We start from the raw sequence: 23,338 nt of genomic DNA on the forward strand, positions 1-23,338 counted from the left end.
CCAGTTTCGAATTCAGCAGGTGCTGCAGCACTTCAGCTTCCTCACAGCTGCAGAGCAGGGTGAGTGTGGCGCCAGTTGCAAGATGGCCGCCGCCCACCAGCATCCAGCGCCTCTCCTGCGGTTCCCCCAGCCCTCGGCCGCTTACAGAGCAGGAGAGTCCACAGATTGAGGGTGCAGGAGATGGGGGCCGGGACCCGGGAGCGCAAAAGAGCCGCGGCGCGGGCCTCAAATCGAGCAGCGCCAACCACAAGATGCCCGCCGGGGAGATGTGCACTGGCCTTGTCCTCCAGCGAGTGCCACGCGATGTAGCAGAGCAGTCGGCCGCGGTCTCTCCTCACCGCTCCAACGTCCACAGCAGGCAGGACGGCCCCCACACAGGGCAAGTCTTACAACAGGGGACACGCCAGTCTCGGGACGGAAGTCCCGGCTCCAGGTGGCCCGACCGGCACGCAAAGTTCAGGGAGTGTGGGAAATTGAGGTCCCGGCTTCACGCCTGGAGCAGGCCGCAACCCGCAAAGCCAGGCAAGCTGACTCCCGACTCCGCAGCGCGCTCCAGGACACGCAGAGGGGGCCCAGCAGGCAGCAGCTCCCCACACCATGTGTGTAGAGGCAGGATGGGGGATTTAAAGGTGTCTAAAGGGGTAATAAAGCAGGAGCTGTGAGTTTCCACGTCTGCTCTCCCTCACAGCCTGGCCACGCCCCCCTCCTACAGTAGCTCCTTTACACTTGCTGTTTGACAGTCTAGGTCAGCGTTTTTCAACCGCTGTGCCGCGGCACACTAGTGTGCCGCGGGCGGTTCTCAAATGTGCCGCCAGAGATGCCCATTGTCACCTCACTCGGGCAGCGCTGGGATCTCCTGAGTTGCCCCGACACAGCCACGTTCGTGACCTGTTGAGATGCAGCGTGACTTCATAGGTCACGCACGTCTCCTTCCCCTCCGTCTGCCTCTGCCGAGTTACTTCCTGCTCATCGCTGCTGCTCCCTGCTCCCTGGCAGACACTCGCGCTGCTGGCGTTGGAATAGCTGCTGTAGGGGGTCAGTATTTTTATTTATTTTATTACATAAGGGGCCAATATTTGTAATTGCTGTGGGGGTCAATAAGTATCATTAGTGTGGGGGCCAATGTGTGCCATTACTGTGAGGGCCAGTGCATTTGTTTTATTAATGTGGGGGCATAATGTGTAATTGCTGTGGGGGTCAATAAGTATCATTACAGTGGGGGCCAATGTGTGCCATTACTGTGAGGGCCAGTGCATTTGTTTTATTAATGTGGGGGCATAATGTGTAATTACTGTGGGGACAGAGTGTTTAAATGCTGTGGGGGAAAATGTGTTTTATTACTGCAAGTGGGCCAGTGCATGTAATATATCATGATATTTGTTATTATATATTTTTGATGGTGTGCCTCAGCATTTTGAAATCTTGTTTAGTGTGCCGCGACTTTAAAAAGGTTGAAAATCACTGGTCTAGGTGAAGGGATATTTATATATTTCTAGATTTTTAAACATGCACTTTAAAAACTAATGCTGGCACCTAGTGATGGGACTTAACTTTCAGCACATGGCCGCTGGAAGCATAGCGTTGGTATTTTAAATGTTTTAGGGAGCTATTTAGTTGTTTTGTGCGCCCCCTTCTGGGCGCCTGTACGATTAGGCACCTGGTGGAACAATACAATTTTTTCTGTTCTGGTGCCTAAAAGCACCAGGTTTAGCTGCTAAACCAGTCTAAAGAAGCGGTTAGGGCATTCAAACAATGGGAGTAATTCAGAGTTGATCGCAGCAGCAAATTTGTTAGCAGTTGGCCAAAACCATGTGCACTGCAGGTGTGGCAGATATAACATTTGCAGAGTGTTAGATTTGGGTGGGTTATATTGTTTCTGTGCAGGGTAAATACTGGCTGCTTTATTTTTACACTGCAATTTAGATTTCAGTTTGAACTCACCCCACCCAAATCTAACTCTCTCTGCACATGTTATATCTGCCTCCCCTGCAATGCACATGGTTTTGACAAACTGCTAACAAATTTGATGCTGCGATCAACTGAATTACCCACAGTGAATGTTGCACACATTTCTTCTCGCACCTCAGAAGGCTGCAAGAATAAATGTATCCTCCACATCCCATCTAAACTGAGCAACAATAGAATTGCTTAATCTGTGCCCCTTAGTGGTAGCTACAGAGGAAAACAATTGTATCGCCCCCTTAGTGTGTCCGTGAATTGTGCGGTTCTGCAGCAGATGGACACTTACCGCAAACGCACCTGAAGTGCTGTGGTCCCCTTACACGTGTGGCCCTGCCAGATTTTTTTTTTTTTTTTTTTTAAGGGCAAAACCCGCCCTGCTAAAACAGCCACCCACTTTCTGCCCTCCCAGCGTGTAAAGATGCCGTGCGCATTCGCACGGCATCCATTCACGCTGTGAGAGCGCTTGGGGGATGCCCAGCACCTCCGTAGGTGCTGGGCACACCCCCAACAGTGACGCCGCCCACGCCCCCCATCTGTGGGCTGAACCGCCCACTTGCAGTGCGTAGATTGACCACGCTCACTATTTGCATGGTCACGCCTGCTTGCACACTTGTGCTCCTCACAGTCCGGCGCCCTACCCTGCCCCACTGCTAGAGTGAATACTACTAAGGGGGACTTCAATTGTTTTGTGCGTCTAATTTTCTTGTCTAAACTGGACTTTTTAGGTGCCCAAACAATTGTCACTATTTAATTGTTTGGGTGCATATGCATCTTGCGCCCAAACAAACCGGGTTTAGCTGCCTAAAAAGGCTAAACCAGTCTAAACTCCTGCTTTCGGTGTCAAAGTGCTGAGTTTGCACAGTTTTTTTTTTTTTTTCTCTCACCTGTGTGCTCCGTGGCTGCTGGACACCTGAATGGCAGAACAATTGAATTGCTGCCGTCGTGTTGTGATTCTGCATATATTTCAGTATCTAATTGGCTGACATATAGGTATGAACCTGTTTTAACTCTACAAGAACCCATTTATACATACTCGCACATGGATCCTATATGCATTGACACCATAAATCAGAGGTGGGCAATAAGTAACTCTAGCTGCTGTAGGACTACACATCCCAACATGGTCTGCCACAGTTCTTGCTATGTGGCCCTGCTAAAACTGTTGCAGGGTGTGCTCTGATGTGTGGTTCAACAGCAGCTGGAGGGCTTCTTATTGCCCACCCTTGCCATTTATGCTCTGAGGTAATGAAATCAGAGGGAAGAAGCAATCCGTAATGCAGGAGGAATCCCTCTAATATCGTCACAAGCACCCTCTGTGCTTAGAAGTAAGTACACAACAATATATGTGGTATTCTATTGTTCATGATCACATAAAACACAATGTCAAAACACACACACACACACACACACACACACACACACACACACACACACACACACACACACACACACACTATATATAATTTCTCTATCGTCCTAGTGGATGCTGGGGTTCCTGAAAGGACCATGGGGAATAGCGGCTCCGCAGGAGACAGGGCACAAAAAGTAAAGCTTTAGGATCAGGTGGTGTGCACTGGCTCCTCCCCCTATGACCCTCCTCCAAGCCTCAGTTAGATTTTTGTGCCCGGCCGAGAAGGGTGCAATCTAGGTGGCTCTCCTAAAGAGCTGCTTAGAAAAGTTTAGCTTAGGTTTTTTATTTTACAGTGAGTCCTGCTGGCAACAGGATCACTGCAACGAGGGACTTAGGGGAGAAGAAGTGAACTCACCTGCGTGCAGGATGGATTGGCTTCTTGGCTACTGGACATTAGCTCCAGAGGGACGATCACAGGTACAGCCTGGATGGTCACCGGAGCCTCGCCGCCGGCCCCCTTGCAGATGCTGAAACGAGAAGAGGTCCAGAATCGGCGGCAGAAGACTCCTCAGTCTTCTTAAGGTAGCGCACAGCACTGCAGCTGTGCGCCATTTTCCTCTCAGCACACTTCACACGGCAGTCACTGAGGGTGCAGGGCGCTGGGAGGGGGGCGCCCTGGGAGGCAAATGAAAACCTTTTTTGGCTAAAAATACCTCACATATAGCCTCCGGGGGCTATATGGAGATATTTAACCCCTGCCAGAATCCGTTAAGAGCGGGAGACGAGGCCGCCGAAAAAGGGGCGGGGCCTATCTCCTCAGCACACAGCGCCATTTTCCCTCACAGAAAGGCTGGAGGGAAGGCTCCCAGGCTCTCCCCTGCACTGCACTACAGAAACAGGGTTAAAACAGAGAGGGGGGGCACTAATTTGGCGTTAGAAATATATAAAAAAGATGCTATAAGGGAAAACACTTATATAAGGTTGTCCCTATATAATTATAGCGTTTTTGGTGTGTGCTGGCAAACTCTCCCTCTGTCTCTCCAAAGGGCTAGTAGGTCCTGTCCTCTATCAGAGCATTCCCTGTGTGTGTGCTGTGTGTCGGTACGTGTGTGTCGACATGTATGAGGACGATGTTGGTGAGGAGGCGGAGCAATTGCCTGTAATGGTGATGTCACTCTCTAGGGAGTCGACACCGGAATGGATGGCTTATTTAGGGAATTACGTGATAATGTCAACACGCGCCAAGGTCGGTTGACGACATGAGACGGCCGACAAACAATTAGTACCGGTCCAGACGTCTCAAAAACACCGTCAGGGGTTTTAAAACGCCCGTTTACTTTAGTCGGTCGACACAGACACAGACAGGGACACTGAATCCAGTGTCGACGGTGAATAAACAAACGTATTCCTTATTAGGGCCACACGTTAAGGGCAATGAAGGAGGTGTTACATATTTCTGATACTACAAGTACCACAAAAGAGGGTATTATGTGGGATGTGAAAAAACTACCGTAGTTTTTCCTGAATCAGATAAATTAAATGAAGTGTGTGATGATGCGTGGGTTCCCCCCGATAGAAAATATGGGCGGTATACCCTTTCCCGCCAGAAGTTAGGGCGCGTTGGGAAACACCCCTTAGGGTGGATAAGGCGCTCACACGCTTATCAGAACAAGTGGCGGTACCGTCTATAGATAGGGCCGTCCTCAAGGAGCCAGCTGACAGGAGGCTGGAAAAATATCATAAAAAGTATATACACACATACTGGTGTTATACTGCGACCAGCGATCGCCTCAGCCTGGATGTGCAGAGCTGGGGTGGCTTGGTCGGATTCCCTGACTAAAAATATTGATACCCTTGACAGGGACAGTATTTTATTGACTATAGAGCATTTAAAGGATGTATTTCTATATATGCGAGATGCACAGAGGGATATTTGCACTCTGGCATCAAGAGTAAGTGCGATGTCCATATCTGCCAGAAGATGTTTATGGACACGACAGTGGTCAGGTGATGCAGATTCCAAACGGCACAAAGGTGTATTGCCGTATAAAGGAAGAGGAGTTATTTGGGGTCGGTCCATCGGACCTGGTGGCCACGGCAACTGCTGGAAAATCCACCGTTTTTACCCTAAGTCACATCTCTGCAGAAAAAGACACCGTCTTTTCAGCTTCAGTCCTTTCGTCCCTATAAGAGTCATATCTGTCCAGGGATAGAGGAAAGGGAAGAAGACTGCAGCAGGCAGCCCATTCCCAGGAACAGAAGCGTTCCACCGCTTCTGACAAGCTCTCAGCATGACGCTGAGACCGTACAGGACCCCTGGATCCTACAAGTAGTATCCCAGGGGTACAGTTTGGAATGTCGAGACGTTTCCCCTGCGCAGGCTCCTGAAGTCTGCTTTACCAAGGTCTCCCTCCGACAAGGAGGCAGTATGGGAAAAAATTCACGAGCTGTATTCCCAGCAGGTGATTAAATTACCCCTCCTACAACAAGAAAAGGGGTATTATTCCACACTATATTGTGGTACTGAAGCCAGAAGGCTAGGTGAGACTTATTCTAAAATTTTTTTTGAACACTTACAAAGGTTCAAATCAAGATGGAGTCACTCAGAGCAGTGATAACGAACCGGGAAGAAGGGGACTATCTGGTGTCCCGAGACATCAGGGATGCTTACCTCCATGTCCCAAATTTGCTCTTATCACTAAGGGTACCTCAGGTTCGTGGTACAGAACTGTCACTATCAGTTTCAGACGCTGCCGTTTGGATTGTCTACGGCACCCCGGGTCTTTACCAAGGTAATGGCCGAAATGATGGTTCTTCTTCGAAGAAAAGGCGTCTTAATTATCCCTTACTTGGACGATCTCCTGATAAGGGCAAAGTCCAGGGAACAGTTGGAGGTCGGAGTAGCACTATCTCTGATACTGTTACAACAGCAGGGGTGGATTCTAAATATTCCAAAATCGCAGCTGATCCCGACAACAAGTCTCCTGTGCTTAGGGATGATTCTGGACACAGTCCAGAAAAAGGTGTTTCTCCCGGAAGAGAGAGCCAGGGAGTTATCCGAGCTAGTCAGGAACCTCCTAAAATCAGTGCATCATTGCACAAGGGCCATGGTAAAAAAATGGTGACTTCCTTCGAAGCAATTCCAGTCGGCAGATTTCATGCAAGAACTTTTCAGTGGGATCTGCTGGACCAATGGTCCGGATCGCATCTTCAGATGCATCAGCGGATAACCCTATATCCAAGGACAAGGGTGTCTCTCCTGTGGTGGTTACAGAGTGCTCATCTTCTAGAGGGCCGCAGATTCGGCATTCAGTTTTGGATGTTGGTGACCACGGAGGCCAGCCCGAGAGGCTGGGGAGCAGTCACACAAGGAAAAAATTTCCAGCGAGTGTGATCAAGTCTGGAGATTTTTCTCCACATAAATATAGCTAAGGGTAAAATTATAATGCTCTAAGCTTAGCAAGACCTCTGCTTCAAGGTCAGCCGGTATTGATCCAGTGGGATAAAACATCACGGCAGTCGCCCACGTAAATAGACAGGGCGGCACAAGAAGCAGGAGGGCAGTGGCAAAAACTGCAAGGACTTTTCGCTGGGCGGAAAATCATGTGATAGCACTGTCAGCAGTGTTTCATTCCGGGAATGGAAACTGGGAAGCAGACTTCCTCAGTAGGCACGACCTCCACCCGGCAGAGTGGGAACTTCATGGGGAAGTTTTCCACATAATTGTAAACCGTTGGGAATTACCAAAGGTGGACATGATGGCGTCCCGTCTGAACAAAAAACGGGACAGGTATTGCGCCAGGTTAAGAGACCCTCAGGCAATAGCTGTGGACGTTCTGGTAACACCGTGGGTGTACCAGTCGGTGTATGTGTTCCATCCTCTGCTTTTCATACCTAAGGTACTGAGAATTATAAGACGTAGAGGAGTAAGAACTATACTCATGGCTCCGGATTGGCCAAGAAGGACTTGGTACCCGGAACTTCAAGAGATGCTCACAGAGGACTTATGGCCTCTGCCGCTAAGAAGGGACTTGTTTCAGCAAGTACCATGTCTGTTCCAAGACTTACCGCAGCTGCGTTTGACGGCATGGCGGTGGAACGCCGGATCCTAAGGGAAAAAGGCATTCAGGAAGAGGTCATTCCTACCCTGGTCAAAGCCAGAAAGGAGGTGACTGCACAACATTATCACCACATGTGGCGAAAATATGTTGCGTGGTGTGAGGCCAGGAAGGCCCCACGAAGAAATTTCAACTCGGTCGATTCCTGCATTTCTTGCAAACAGGAGTGTCTATGGGCCTCAAATTGGGGTCTATTAAGGTTCAAATTTCGGCCCTGTCGATTTTTCTTCCAGAAAGAATTGGCTTCAGTTCCTGAAGTCCAGAAGTTTGTCAAGGGAGTATTGCATATACAACCCCCTTTTGTGCCTCCAGTGGCACTGTGGGATCTCAACGTAGTTCTGGGATTCCTCAAAACACATTGGTTTAAAACCAGTCAAATCTGTGGATTTGAAGCATCTCACATGAAAAGTGAACATGCTCTTGGACCTTGCCTGGACCAGGCGAGTGTCAAATTGGTGGTTTTTTTCTCAAAAAAGCCCATATCTGTTTGTCCATTCGGACAGGGCAGAGCTGCGGACTCGTCCCCAGTTCTCTCCCTAAGGTGGTGTCAGTGTTTCACCTGAACCAGCTTATTGGGGTGTCTTGCGCCTACTAGGGACTTGGAGGACTCCAAGTTGCTAGATGTGGTCAGGGCCCTGAAAATATAGGTTCCAGGACGGCTGGAGTCAGGAAAACTGACTTGCTGTTATCCTGTATGCACCCAACAAACTGGGTGCTCTTGCTTTTAAGCAGACTTTTGCTAGTTGGATGTGTAATACAATTCAGCTTGCACATTCTGTGGCAGGCCTGCCACAGCCAAAATATGTAAATGCCCATTCCACAAGGAAGGTGGGCTCATCTTGGGCGGCTGCCCGAGGGGTCTCGGCTTTACAACTTTGCCGAGCGGCTATTTAGTCAGGGGCAAACACGTTTGTAAAATCCTACAAATTTGATACCCTGGCTAAGGAGGACCTGGAGTTCTCTCATTCGGTGCTGCAGAGTCATCCGCACTCTCCCGCCCGTTTGGGAGCTTTGGTATAATCCCCATGGTCCTTTCAGGAACCCCAGCATCCACTAGGACGATAGAGAAAATAAGAATTTACTTACCGATAATTCTATTTCTCGGAGTCCGTAGTGGATGCTGGGCGCCCATCCCAAGTGCGGATTATCTGCATTACTTGTACATAGTTACAAAAATCGGGTTATTATTGTTGTGAGCCATCCTTTCAGAGGCTCCGCTGTTATCATACTGTTAACTGGGTTCAGATCACAGGTTGTACAGTGTGATTGGTGTGGCTGGTATGAGTCTTACCCGGGATTCATAAATCCTTCCTTATTGTGTACGCTCGTCCGGGCACAGTACCTAACTGAGGCTTGGAGGAGGGTCATAGGGGGAGGAGCCAGTGCACACCACCTGATCCTAAAGCTTTACTTTTTGTGCCCTGTCTCCTGCGGAGCCGCTATTCCCCATGGTCCTTTCAGGAACCCCAGCATCCACTACGGACTCCGAGAAATAGAATTATCGGTAAGTAAATTCTTATTATACTATATATTACACAGTAGTAAAATCATAAACCTACAATCATGTTAATTAAATCCTATATTTCTCTGACGTCCTAAGTGGATGCTGGGACTCCGTAAGGACCATGGGGAATAGCGGCTCCGCAGGAGACTGGGCACAACTAAAGAAAGCTTTAGGACTACCTGGTGTGCACTGGCTCCTCCCACTATGACCCTCCTCCAGACCTCAGTTAGAATCTTGTGCCCGGCTGAGCTGTATGCACACTAGGGGCTCTCCTGAGCTCCTAGAAAGAAAGTATATTTTAGGTTTTTTATTTTACAGTGAGATCTGCTGGCAACAGACTCACTGCAGCGAGGGACTAAGGGGAGAAGAAGCGAACCTACCTAACTGGTGGTAGCTTGGGCTTCTTAGGCTACTGGACACCATTAGCTCCAGAGGGATCGACCACAGGACCCGACCTCGATGTTCGGTCCCGGAGCTGCGCCGCCGGCCCCCTTACAGAGCCAGAAGCAAGAAGTGTTCCGGAAAATCGGCGGCAGAAGACTTCTGTCTTCAACAAGGTAGCGCACAGCACTGCAGCTGTGCGCCATTGCTCCTCATGCACACCTCACACTCCGGTCACTGATGGGTGCAGGGCGCTGTGGGGGGGGGGCGCCCTGAGGGCAATATAATACACCTTGGCTGGCAAATCATCACAATATATAGTCCTAGGGCTATATATGTGATAAATTACCCCTGCCAGAATCCATGAAAAAAGCGGGAGAAAAGTCTGCCGAAAAAGGGGCGGGGCTATCTCCCTCAGCACACTGGCGCCATTTTTTCTTCACAGTGCAGCTGGAAGACAGCTCCCCAGGCTCTCCCCTGTAGTTTTCAGGCTCAAAGGGTTAAAAAGAGGGGGGGCACAAAATTTAGGCGCAATATGTGTATACAAGCAGCTATTGGGGGAAAAATCACTCAGTGTTAATCCCTGCATTATATAGCGCTCTGGTGTGTGCTGGCATACTCTCTCTCTGTCTCCCCAAAGGACTTTGTGGGGTCCTGTCCTCAGTTAGAGCATTCCCTGTGTGTGTGCGGTGTGTCGGTACGGCTGTGTCGACATGTGGGATGAGGAAGGTTACGTGGAGGCAGAGCAGAGGCCGATAAATGGGATGTCGCCCCCTGTGGGGCCGACACCAGAGTGGATGGATAGGTGGAAGGTATTAACCGACAATGTCAACTCCTTACATAAAAGGCTGGATGACTAAACAGCTGTGGGACAGCCGGCTTCTCAGCCCGCGCCTGCCCAGGCGTCTCAAAGGCCATCAGGGGCTCAAAAAAACGCCCGTTACCTCAGATGGCTGACACAGATGTCGACACGGAGTCTGACTCCAGTGTCGACGAGGTTGAGACATATACACAATCCACTAGGAACATCCGTTGCATGATCTCGGCAATGAAAAATGTTACACATTTCTGACATGAACCCGAGTACCACATAAAAGGGGTTTTATGTTTGGGGAGAAAAAGCAGCCAGTGTTTTGTTCCCCCATCAGATGAGTGAATGAAGTGTGCAAAGAGCGTGGGTTCCCCCGATAAGATAATGGTAATTTTTAAAAAGTTACTGCTGGCGTACCCTTTCCCGCCAGAGGATAGGTCACGTTGGGAGATATCCCATAGGGTGGATAAGGCGCTCACACGTTTGTCAAAAAAGGTGGCACTGCCGTCTTGGGATACGGCCACTTTGAAGGAGCCTGCTGATAAAAAGCAGGAGGCTATCCTGAAGTCTGTATATACACACTCAGGTACTATACTGAGACCTGCAATTGCCTCAGCATAAATAGTGCTGCTGCAGCGTGGTCTGATACCCTGTCAGATAATATTAATACCCTAGACAGGGATAATATTTTGCTAACATTGAGCATATTAAAGACGTCGTCTTATATATGAGGGATGCACAGAGGGATATTTGCCGGCTGGCATCCAGAATTAATGCAATGTCCATTCTGCCAGGAGGGTATTAGAGACCCGGCAGTGGACAGGTGATGCTGCCTTTAAAAGGCACATGGAGATTCTGCCTTATAAGGGTGAGGAATTGTTTGGGGATGGTCTCTGGGACCTCGTATCCACAGCAACAGCTGGGAAGAAAAAATTACCTCAGGTTTCCTCACAGCCTAAGAAAGCACCGTATTTGCAGGTACAGTCCTTTCGGCTTCAGAAAAGCAAGCGGGTCAAAGGCGCTTCCTTTCTGCACAGACACAAGGGAAGAAGGAAAAAGCTGCACCAGACAGCCAGTTCCCAGGATCAAAAATCTTCCCCGCTTCCTCTGAGTCCACCGCATGACGCTGGGGCTCCACAGGTGGAGACAGGTGCGGTGGGGGCGCGTCTCGGGAACTTCAGGGACCAGTGGGCTTGCCCACAGGTGGATCCCTAGGTTCTGCAAGTAGTATCACAGGGATACAAGCTGGAGTTCGAGGCGACTCCCCCTCGCCATTACCTCACATCAGCCTTGCCTGCTGCCCTCGGAGAAAGGGAGGTAGTATTGGCGGCAATTCACAAGCTGTACTTCCAGCAGGTGAAATCAAGGTACCCCTCCTTCAACAAGGCCGGGGTTACTATTCCAAAATGTTTGTGGTACCGAAACCAGACGGTTCGGTGAGACCCATTCTAAAATTGAAATCCTTGAACACTTTTATATACGAAGGTTCAAGTTCAAAATGGAATCGCTCAGGGCGATTATTGCAAGCCTGGAGAATTTCATGGTATCACTGGACATCAAGGATACTTACCTGCATGTCCCTATTTACCCTCCTCACCAGGAGTACCTCAAAATTGTGGTACAGGATTGTCATTACCAATTCCAGACGTTGCCGTTGGTCTGTCCCCGGCACCGAGGGTATTTACCAAGGTAATGGCCGAAATAATTATCCCGTACTTGGACGATCTCCTTATAAAGGCGAGGTCCAGGGAGCAGTTGTTCGTCGGAGTAGCACTATCTCGGGAAGTGCTACAACAGCACGGCTGGATTCTGAATATTCCAAAGTCGCAGCTGGTTCCTACGACGCGTCTACTGTTCCTGGGTATGGTTCTGGACACAGAACAGGATAAAAAGGGTTTCTCCTGAAGGAGAAGTCCAAGGAGTTGTCTCTAGACAGAGACCTCCTAATACAAATACAGGTGTCGGTGCATCAATGCACGCGAGCCCTGGGAAAGATGGTAGCTTCTTACGAAGAAATTCCATTCGCCAGGTCCCATGCAAGGATCTTCCAGTAGGATCTGTTGGACAAGTGGTCCGGGTCGCATCTTCAGATGCATCGGCGGATAACCCTGTCTCCAAGGGCCAGGGTGTCGCTGTTGTGGTGGCTGCAGAGTGCTCATCTTCTAGAGGGCCGCAGATTCGGCATACAGGACTGGGTCCTGGTGACCACGGATGCCATCCTTCAAGGCTGGGGGGCAGTCACACAGGGAAGAAACTTCCAAGGACTATGGACAAGTCAGGAGACTTCCCTACACAAAAATATTCTGGAACTAAGGGCCATTTACAATGCCCTAAGTCAGGCTAGACCCCTGCTTCAACACCGGCCGGTGCTGATCCAGTCAGACAACATCACGGCGGTCGCTCATGTAAACCGACAGGGCGGCACAAGAAGCAGGATGGCGATGGCAGAAGCCACAAGGATTCTCCGATGGGCGGAAAATCATGTGTTAGCACTGTCAGCAGTGTTCATTCCCGGAGTGGACAACTGGGAAGCAGACTTTCTCAGCAGACACGACCTCCACCCGGGAGAGTGGGGACTTCATCCAGAAGTCTTCCAAATGATTGTACACCATTGGGAAAGGCCACAGGTGGACATAATGGCGTCCCGCCTCAACACAAAGCTAAAAAGATATTGCGCCAGGTCAAGGGACCCTCAGGCGATAGCTGTGGACGCTCTGGTAACACCGTGGGTGTACCAGTCGGTGTATGTGTTCCCTTCTCTGCCTCTCATACCCAGGGTAATGAGAATAATAAGAAGGAGAGGAGTAAGAACTATACTCATTGTTCCGGATTGGCCAAGAAGAGCTTGGTACCCAGAACTCCAAGAAATGATCTCAGAGGACCCATGGCCTCTGCCGCTCAGACAGGACCTGCTGCAGCAGGGGGCCTGTCTGTTCCAAGACGTACCGCGGCTGCGTTTGACGGCATGGCGGTTGCACGCCGTATCCTGAAGGAAAAGGGCATTCCGGAGGAAGTTATCCCTACGCTAATTAAAGCTAGGAAAGAAGTGAACGCAAACCATTATCACCGCATATGGCGGAAATATGTTGCGTGCTGTGAGGCCAGGAAGGCCCCAACGGAATAATTTCAGCTAGGTCGATTTCTGCACTTCCTACAGTCAGGGGTGACTATGGGCCTAAAATTGGGTTTCATTAAGGTCTAGATTTCGGCTCTATCGATTTTCTTCCAAAATAGAACTGACTTCACTGCCTGAAGTTTGGACTTTTGTTAAGGGAGTGCTGCATAGTCAGCCCCCGTTTGTGGCACCGTGGGATCTCAACGTGGTGTTGGATTTCCTGAAGTCGCATTGGGTTGAGCCACTTACATCCGTGGAGCTAAAATACCTCACGTGGAAAGTGGTCATGCTGTTGGCCTTGGCGTCGGCCAGGCGTGTATCTGAATTAGCGGCTTTATCATGCAAAAGCCCTTATCTAAATTTTTTATATGGGTAGGGCGGAATTGAGGACTCGTTCCCAATTCCTTCCTAAGGTGGTATCAGTTTTTCATGTGAACCAACCTATTGTGGTGCCTGCGGCTACTTGGGACTTGGAGGATTCCAAGTTACTGGACGTAGTCAGGGCCCTGAAAAATATGTTTCCAGGATGGCTGGAGTCAGGAAAACTGACCCGCTATTTATCCTGTATGCACCCAACAAGCTGGGTGCTCCTGCTTCTAAGCAGACTATTGCTCGCTGGATCTGTAGCACGATTCAGCTTCCACATTCTGCGGCTGGACTGCCGCACCCTAAATCTGTAAAAGCCCATTCCACGAGGAAAGTGGGCTCTTCCTGGGCGGCTGCCCGAGGGGTCTCGGCTTTACAAATTTGCCGAGCTCTTACTTGGTCGGGTTCAAACACTTTTGCAAGAGTCTACAAGTTTGATACCCTGGCTGAGGAGGACCTAGAGTTTGCTCATTCGGTGCTGCAGTCATCCGCACTCTCCCGCCTGTTTGGGAGCTTTGGTATAATCCCCGTGGCCCTTACGGAGTCCCCAGCATCCACTTAGGACGTCAGAGAAAATAAGATTTTACTCACCGGTAAATCTATTTCTCGTAGTCCGTAGTGGATGCTGTTCGCCCATCCCAAGTGCGGATTGTCTGCAATACTTGTATATAGTTATTGCCTAACTAAAGGGTTGTTATTGAGCCATCTGTTGAGAGGCTCAGTTATATTTCATACTGTTAACTGGGTATAGTATCACGAGTTATACGGTGTGATTGGTGTGACTGCTATGAGTCTTAACCGGGATTCAAAATCCTTCCTTATTGTGTCAGCTCTTCCGGGCACAGTATCGTAACTGAGGTCTGGAGGAGGGTCATAGTGGGAGGAGCCAGTGCACACCAGGTAGTCCTAAAGCTTTCTTTAGTTGTGCCCAGTCTCCTGCGGAGCCGCTATTCCCCATGGTCCTTACGGAGTCCCAGCATCCACTACGGACTACGAGAAATAGATTTACCGGTGAGTAAAATCTTATTTTACACTGTTAAAATGCCAACCTAAAGAATGCCCAAGATTTTTATATGAAGACAAGAAGAGCAACATGGAAATGAACCAGTAATTATATTTTTAATCATTTTTAAGTCTCTATGGGGAATCCAGTTAGCCCCAGTAACTTACGGGTGTGAAAAAGATTTCTAGCCTCTGTCTTAGATGCACGGGGCTATTCAGTTAGAACCTCTTTTTCTTGCCTGGTAAATGAACTGTTAATGGGTGTTTACACATAGGGGCCGATTCAATTGTTTGTGTGTGGCTACCACTAGGGGGCGTATGAAGGAGAAATGTAATCGTTGCACTGTTTAGACGCCTGTTGGCCGCAGGGGTGATATTTCTTCTCGCAATCTCCTGAGGTGTAAAAAGAAATGTGCGCTAAGTCAGCAAGACTTTAGACTGGTTTAGATGTTTTACGCATGCATGGGCGTTATCTTGCATCACCCAGTGACTATGGTTTGAGTCCACCAGGTACTTTCTTTGAGAGAGCCACAACAATGAAGTAGCAGCCAAATGTCACGGAGTTCCCATGGCAGTACAAACCCTGCTCTGGTAGGTGTGTCCGATACTGCAAGATTGTTTTTTAAAACTGATGTGTTGATGTACCATCATTATTGGTCAATTCTTAAGAATGCATGCAGCATTCTTGTGTCCTCCTCACAGCAAATGTTACATTGCTCTGATTTTATGTATGTGTTTTACCAAACTGTCCTGACTTGTCCAGGTATGGAGCCAAGATGCATGTAATGTGTTTTCTTACAGCTGAAAACAACTAACCATCTCATTTGTGATATTTTCATGTTAAAGATTGGGAGCGTTTGAGTTGTACATAAAATGTTAATGGCTGTGCAAATAACAGTGGTGCCTCTTTATCTAAGTTGGTGATTTTTGCATTGCTTTCAGCTTTAAGATCAACGCATGCTTAGGTATTTTCTAATTGGCCTGATATTGTGTGGCCCCAGAAGAAGCACAATGCCATTGCTGACCCATATAAGTTTCATAGGCTTATTGGCATGCATTGAGGGGTTTTGAGCTGCGCTCCCTTCTGTTTGCTTCTCACATTTGTCTATCCTGTTGCCATTGTGTAAATTTTCAATTAATTGGCTATTGTCTCAGAGAGGGGGAATTAAATTGTTTAATCATACCCGACTAAACGAAAGTTTACGATGCGAAAAGTCCTGTTTGGGGCGTCCAAATGGGTCACTCTGCACATTTCAGCTAGCCATCCCTGCGGGTAGCGAGCTGAAATGAAGGTCTTGCCGGCAAAAACATTTGAATAGCTGCAGTACAGCGCAAAACCCTCTTATGAACATGTATACTAGAAAATGTGGTTTGAAGATTACTATGAAACCTGCGTGTACTGCAGTGACCGGTCCACACTAACAAGCATTTAGCAGATATATGGGACCTACATTAAATTGCCCACAAAATAGAAACCCTAGCTTTCATTAAAGTGGTTAATTTAAAAGTCACATTGATAAACTAGTTAGATGGTTGGACAGATAGGCCCAAGTGTATCAAGCGTCCTGCAACATGGCAGTTAGGAAGTTGATTGGCTGTTACCTTATCACTCTTTAAGTGCTCCACTAGATCACTTTTTGAGACTCAATACATGTGGGCCATATAAGCTTAAAGTGTATGACCAGCTTTAGTTGCAATGTAAAAATAATAATGTCTAGGCTTCATGCAAAAGAAGCCAATATTAACCCAGCATGTAAATAAGAATATTAAATATATTTGCACCCCCTTCTATTGCTACATGATTTGTTCCATATACAAAGTTACTTGTTTGTATTTTGTGTGTTTTACACCTAACTCGCTGTGTAGGAGAAATACTGTATATACAGACATGACTCTCAGTGGGCTTTGCAAGTAGTCCAGTAGTCATAGAACTTATCATAATTGTTTTTTTGTTTTTTTTCATAGATATGGTATAGCTCTACCTTATATGGCCCTTAATGCTTACGTACATTTCATACAGCAATGTTTAAACTTCCTTTTCTAGACACTGGATATAAATGGAAACCTAGCCTTAATTCATTGCATGCCTTAAAACAATGATTGTGTTTTTTGTAACACTGGATTTTGCTATGCACACGGTTGTCTAAATTGGGATGTCCAATCATAGCAGTTAATATCATTCCTATCCTATCACTGGATGGTATTTTCAGCCTGGATAGTTGGATCTAGGTCATTGTCTCCATCTGCAGAATAATAACCAATGAGAGATGTCCTCTGTATAACAAATAGAACTGATTTACATATTTCCTTAACGGCCACATCTTTGTGCAATAAGACTGTAGTACCTATTATGTAGTGTGGCTAAAATGAAGGCAGCCCCTAATACATAACATCAGTATCTGCAGTTATTTCTGTGTATTACGGGGGGTACACACGGAGTGATGTGCTTAAATTCTAAGCAATCTGACATGATTGCTTTGAAAAGAAGCACGCATCGCTCCATGTATATGCCCCATAGCGATGCATGGCCCCGTGTGTCGCTATCGCCGACTCTAGATTGGCCACAATCTAGTCAGAACGCTCACTTCACCACTGGGTGAGATCGCTCAGCACACATCTCTGTGTACCCCCCTTTAAGGTCCATACACAGTAGACGACGTTGCTCTGAGCGACGTTGTCTAGTGTTTCTCCTCCCGACAGTCCAGATAGAGCATGCATGCACTGCCGACAGACTATCGTTGTCGACTCACGGGACCACGCATTGATCGTCGCTGGCGGCATACACACTTGCTGAGAAAATAACAGACGTCGCTCCGGAAGGGGGGAAATGAGTGACGCCATTCATTTTCTCTGCAAGTGTGAATGGGCTTTTAAAGTGTCTTGTTTCCATGAGGAAATGTTATGTGATTACATGTTTTAACTTGCACATCCCTGTCGTGGGTCAAGTCCTAAACCTATGTAATGGTAAGGTTTCAAAATGGAAGGCATTGTTCACAAACCTCATTTAATTTTGTTAATTCACAAGGTGTTTACGCTTGCACCTGTGTAGGTATATACAGTACATACAGGTGATCGTGAGAGTCTGAGCTGTGGGTTTGAAACTGTTACTTATTTTACCTAATGGCAAACCAAGAACTTAGGGCAGTGTTTGTGTGTGTGTGTGTGTGTGTGTATATTAGCATTATGTGAACATCTAATAGTTTTAGTAACATTGCAGCCTTATCCTTAATACCTGTATTTGTTACTCTACTCCAGGGACTTGCAGTGCCCCCGCTGTCATAATGATTAAAATAATAGAAAGAAAATATTTATAACAGATTGTGTCATACATATCTTTTTATTCTAAACTATCTCTAACCCCCCCCCCCCCCCCCCCCCCTTAGAAAATATCTGTATATTGGGGTGGTAGGCAGAGTGAGAGGTGCCTCCCGTTGTTAATTCCAAAGTTCGGGTAGCGAGGTGGCAGGGCCTAGCCATGGGCTGTAAATGACCATTGAAAAACTACAGGGAAGCGGCACCAGTATATGTGCCTCAATGACAGGGGCGTGCATTCAGCTAACCTGAATGCACGCCCCTGTCAGTCCCACAGATGCGATTGGACCAGCGGATCCGCTGGCTAGCAGGCACATGTGCCGGCGGAGAGGCTGGCTCGCGGCAGACCTGGATCCAAGAGGATCCAGTCCCTGCCAGCCATTCAGCAGAGTTCGGCAGCAGAGAGCTGGCTTCACATTTAAAAAATGGCGTCTCAGCATTATTTTTAAAATTCAAGATGTAAGGCGCATCTTACTCTGCCTCCTCAACTGGCTTATATAAGCCAGCGGCGGTCAGTCCGGCGGTGGGGAGGTAGCATGCAAGAGCTCCCGAAGATGGAAGACGACGAAGCACTGGGGAAGCGGCGGCCATGAAAAAAAGCTTGAAGGCCGCCACCCCCAGGTCAAGACGCAGTGCATTAAACTATTAAAACATTCCGTGTTGTGGTTTTATTTTAATATTTCCTTTACAGGTGGACTATGGGTGCCAGCGGGCCCTTAATGTCCAAGCATGCTGGCACTTGTGGTTCTCTAAGTGCCAGCATGCTGGGCAGGCTTGCTAGGACCTGTAGGCTGCCTGTAAAGGGCAATATTAGTATGTTATGAACCCCGCACCCACCGCCACATGGGGTGCAGGGCATAGCACTGGGCTTTCAGCTCAGTGCTGGTTGTTGCTCAGGAGGGGGGGCCCCACTTTCTGAGGAATGCCAACCCTGAGCTGACTAGTTTTAGGGGTGTTTAATGTTAAGGCAGGGGGGACCCCATACTGAGTGCCTTTTTGTGTTTTTTATTTTTATTTTTGGGCGGTGGGGGGGGGGGGGTGGTTTGGTCAGGTCAGGTCAGCCAGTGCTTCACCAGTCCCTGACCTCACGTCACTGCTCTACTCCCTGAAATGCTTTTAGAACAATTAGCATCCATTCATGCAAGGCTACACACCAAAAATAGATACTTGAGTTACACTTGGGGTGAAGTACTGCGGATTACAGGAGAGAGTTGGAGCATGGCATTGCTGTGTGTTACATGATGCATCCACATCAGAATAACATCAAATGAGGACACTCTGGCACTCCCTTAGAAGCTTCAAAGTTTTAAAAACGTAGGAAGAATTTGTTTATGGCATTGCACCTCTGCCGCCAAAATTTAAGCTACTGATATTTTAATACCATTTAAGTACCTGACTTTCTTGGTTAAGTTTCATAATATATACTTACTGTCGGGAGTTTAAACTGAAATATTGTAGATCAGTTGAGTTATGGTGGATTCCATGCTGAAAGTTTAGAGCTTGTGAAATACAGTTGTGCGATTTATGTAGAAATTTGTCTCCACTCACATCCTGAGTGATGACTTCTATTATTATGTACCAGAATGCCACAGGAATAATGTGCTTACATTTTTAACCATAGAAGTAGTGCCAAACTGTACATAGAAAGCATAAGCTTGTTTAGTTGGGTCTGGTCTGGGATATAACTTCTAGAGGAGCATTACCTCCATGAGACTAGGCGTAGCCACTACAGCTAGTAACAATGTGATTTGGTCTATTTCATAGTGATCGTCACTGCTTCCTACTAATGATCCCCCCTTTGTAGCCAATAGTGGTTCCCATACAGGAGCTTTTCCTTCTGGCAGATTCAAGGTTAAGCTTTTCGATTGCATGCTGTTGGGCTGGTGCCAGCCCTAATTGGCTGCACACCAGCGGCAGACACTTCCTTTTATAATTTTCTACAGTCTTAATTCTTTTTCTTTTAAGTCTCTGCAGAACAGTTGTCACTGCATCTCCACGTAGCAGAGGGAATGGAGTCTAGAGGAGGAGCTAGGCTGTGTGTGATGCAGAGATCTTGCCTTCCATTGATCCCCCTTCAGTGGCCTAAAGCATAGCAATATAGTTTGTGAAACCAATAATTATATGTCACTTACACAACTTAAGCTCATTGCTTCCATTCATAGATTGCGAAATGTTGCCATAGCTTTCTTTTTATCCTTGAATGGTTTTCTTTGGGAAGCCGCAGAAAATGATTGTTCCCTTTATTAGAAATAATTGATGGCTTCCTAACGCATTACTGTGCTGTAATATTCTAGCTATGGTTTCCAGATTGCATGTGGATCTGGAAAACATGAACTGGTCTCTATCGATAAGAAATACGTTTTTCCCCTCCTGTTATATTGCAATGTAAACAAACTGGAAAACTACAGAGTATTTCACAAATTTCACAATTACATGATTTTTCACCACATAATGTGATTCCAGCTTTTTGCTCTTCCACACGGCACCTTTGTGTTTGCATGAGATTACATCTTAAACCTTGCACGCTTTTTATGCCCCATGTGTTTTCTAGATCCATCTTATAATTGCTGCAAAGAGCCTGGCACAACAGCCTACATAGGGCACACTTTGGGGGTAATTCAATTGTTTTTCCCCACGGCTGCCACTAGATAGCGCGCAACAGAGCAAATAGTTGCTCCATCTGGGTGTGAATAGCTGTAAGGGGGGGAGGACATTTCCGTTCACAGCCTCTTGAGGTGGCGAGCTGAAATGTACGGAAAGTCGTCACTTTGGTCACCCATACAGGAGTTTGGTCGATGCAAGAAGTACTTTGAAATGGGTTAGTTGTTTTGCGTGGCTAAAACTGTTTCTAATGGGTGTGCACATCTGGCACTCATGCCCAATGCGCGGTTGGGGGGGCAATATAATTGCTCTGGCACCCACAAAACAACTGAATTTCCCCTTTTGAGAGCTTTGCATATTGATGCAACATACCTCCGCTCTGTGCATTGTAGTATGAATCACCTCTGGAAATGTTTGTTTGTTTTTTCTTTCTCTTTATTGAAAATGCCTCCTTAATTTGTATTTGTTAATTCAACTGTACCACTTCTATCCATCTTTTTTTTTTTTTGGTCACTAAAGTGATGGCTTTCAATGCGCATTGCCTTCCCTGCTGAAATCAGACATCTAGGCCTAACTCATGGCTCGTCTTATCACTGGGTTACGGCAGTTTGATCGACACATTAGGTCGACCACTGAAGGTCAACATGGACGTCAGGTCGACCTGTACTAGGTCGACATGTCAAAAGGTCGACATGAGGTTTTCACCCTTTATGATCCACGTGGACTACGATTGGAACGGTAACCTGTGCCGAGCGAAGCGAGCCATGCGAGGGGGGACACTGTGCACTAATATAGGTTCCCCATCACTTTACGGAGAAAACGACACTAAAACCAGTCAAAAACCCAGTGTCGACCGAACGCTCCATACCCCTGTCACTTTATATGAAAAATGCTGCAACGTTCACTTGACTAAAATACAGTAACTACTCAGCAACACAAATGTGGTATATGAGTCCTTTTGGAGAAAGAGCGCTATATAAATAAAATTATTATTATTATATGACAATACAGTTTGGTCACAATGGGCTCTTCAGTTCTGAGAGTTGAATAGCGCTGGGAATTAGCTGCCGGGGCACTTCAATACAGCACACTGTGACACCCGATGACAGGATTGCCCCCGGAGGGGGTGCAAGCAGAAATCTGACAAAAGTGCTGGCACGATGGAGATTAGCGCAGCGGAAACGTCATTAGTCAGAGAATGCTGGTTCTCCCAACAAAACTAGTCTGGAAGAATGGCCATTCCCCGATTATCATTGCACTGTATTTGAATAGCCCCGGGAGCTAATTCCCAGCGCTATTCAACTCTCTCAAAATTGAATTAAGCTCAATGACCCATGCTTAACTTCTCTTTTCAAATAACCTAATTATTTTAAACATATCCTGAGTTGCATTGGGCTTGATTCATTTCAACCTGATGTTAATAGCTTAGGGAAGGTGGTCCTGGAGCTATTCAATTGCCCGAGATGTTAATCCTGACTACAGGATTTCTGCTCGCACCCCTTCTGAGGTTCGAGCAGAAATCTGACTAAACTAGTGCTGCACTACTGTTTTTTGCCTTTAGTGTGGTGCAAACAGTATTGCGCCAAGCACTTAATTTGGAAAATGCCGGTTCTTGCTACTAAACACCTGGCATCTCCTGAGTAGGGATGAGGACTATTTTATAGCTCTGGGACCTCCTTCCCGGCACTGTTACAATTGTGTGGAATTGAATCGAGCCCAGTAACCTTAAGGTGTAAATGTGTGTTTTTAGTCATCTATGCTAACCGATTTCATTTATTCTTTGATGTGTCTGCAGAAACCATGAGGCGTGTGGTGCGACAAAGCAAGTTCCGGCATGTCTTCGGACAAGCTGTGAAGAATGATCAGTGCTATGATGACATCAGGGTTTCCCGTGTTACTTGGGACAGTTCGTTCTGCGCGGTTAACACCAACTTTGTTGCCATAATAATTGAAGCCAGCGGCGGGGGAGCCTTCCTGGTGCTGCCATTACAGAAGGTAAGTGTAAGAATAGTGTCAGCTTATCATACTGTGTGCCATAGATGAAGTGAAAAGTGCATTTCTAGTTAAAAGTAGTTTTCTACCAGATTAGACGTTTATGGTGCCTGACACAGATGAGCTAATTTTGAAGGTCCTTGTAGCTACATTGAATTTTTCATCTGCCATCGTTGTAATTTTATCATAGCTCTTCAATTTCTTATACCTTGTTAATCTGGTTAATACTTGCTGAGAATTATGGTCCCATCCGTTCATCCATGTATGTCTTTGCTTCCTGGCTCCCCTTGCTTGCTGTGAGGTCTGCTCTTGTGTGTGTGAGAACCTCAAACATTTTGCTTGTTATGTCATTTGTGTAAAGTAAATGGTTCTGAACCTAAGGAGCTGTCCATTAATGCCCCGATTTGAACCCTCTCTGGCAGCCTTTGGGAGCAATTCAGTTGTTGCTGCTGGTGCAAATGCTGTAGGTGCCCATAATTCTGCTCTCACCCTTCTTAGGTGGCAAGCAGAAATCTTTGAAAAGTCCATGTTTGAGTGCCTTAACCAGTACTTTAGATGTGTTATAAACGCTTTGCGTGGCTAGACTTGGTGCTATAAGAAAAGTATAATAAGTAATTGAAGCCTGCGGCAGTCGCATCTGATTGGAGCAACAATTGAGTGCCCATTACTTAAAGCTTCCAAAAACAATTGGATCTCCCCCATTGTGGTCACACCATCAACAGCAATAATGGAAAAATTGGACAATGACATGCTTTTGACAATGACAAGTGCAATTCCCAACACCAATCTTTACTGTTGTGCTTTTCGTGGGATGACCATTATT

The 23,338-nt window shown here is 47.1% G+C and overlaps 1 protein-coding gene across 2 annotated transcripts in view; it reads left to right on the plus strand.

Annotated features, from left to right (window-relative positions):
* Window positions 1-23,338, plus strand: part of CORO1C (coronin 1C) — a 172,963-nt gene that overhangs the window by 65,755 nt on the left and 83,870 nt on the right. For both annotated transcript variants that reach the window (XM_063913270.1, XM_063913271.1), the window contains exon 2: window positions 22,319-22,518. In XM_063913270.1, coding sequence (XP_063769340.1) covers window positions 22,324-22,518 — 195 coding nt within the window. In that variant the 5' untranslated portion in view covers window positions 22,319-22,323. The remainder of the gene's footprint in view (window positions 1-22,318; window positions 22,519-23,338) is intronic.

This window comes from Pseudophryne corroboree, chromosome 1 (assembly GCF_028390025.1).
Source record: "Pseudophryne corroboree isolate aPseCor3 chromosome 1, aPseCor3.hap2, whole genome shotgun sequence".
In the NCBI taxonomy this organism is placed as follows: Eukaryota; Metazoa; Chordata; class Amphibia; order Anura; family Myobatrachidae; genus Pseudophryne; species Pseudophryne corroboree.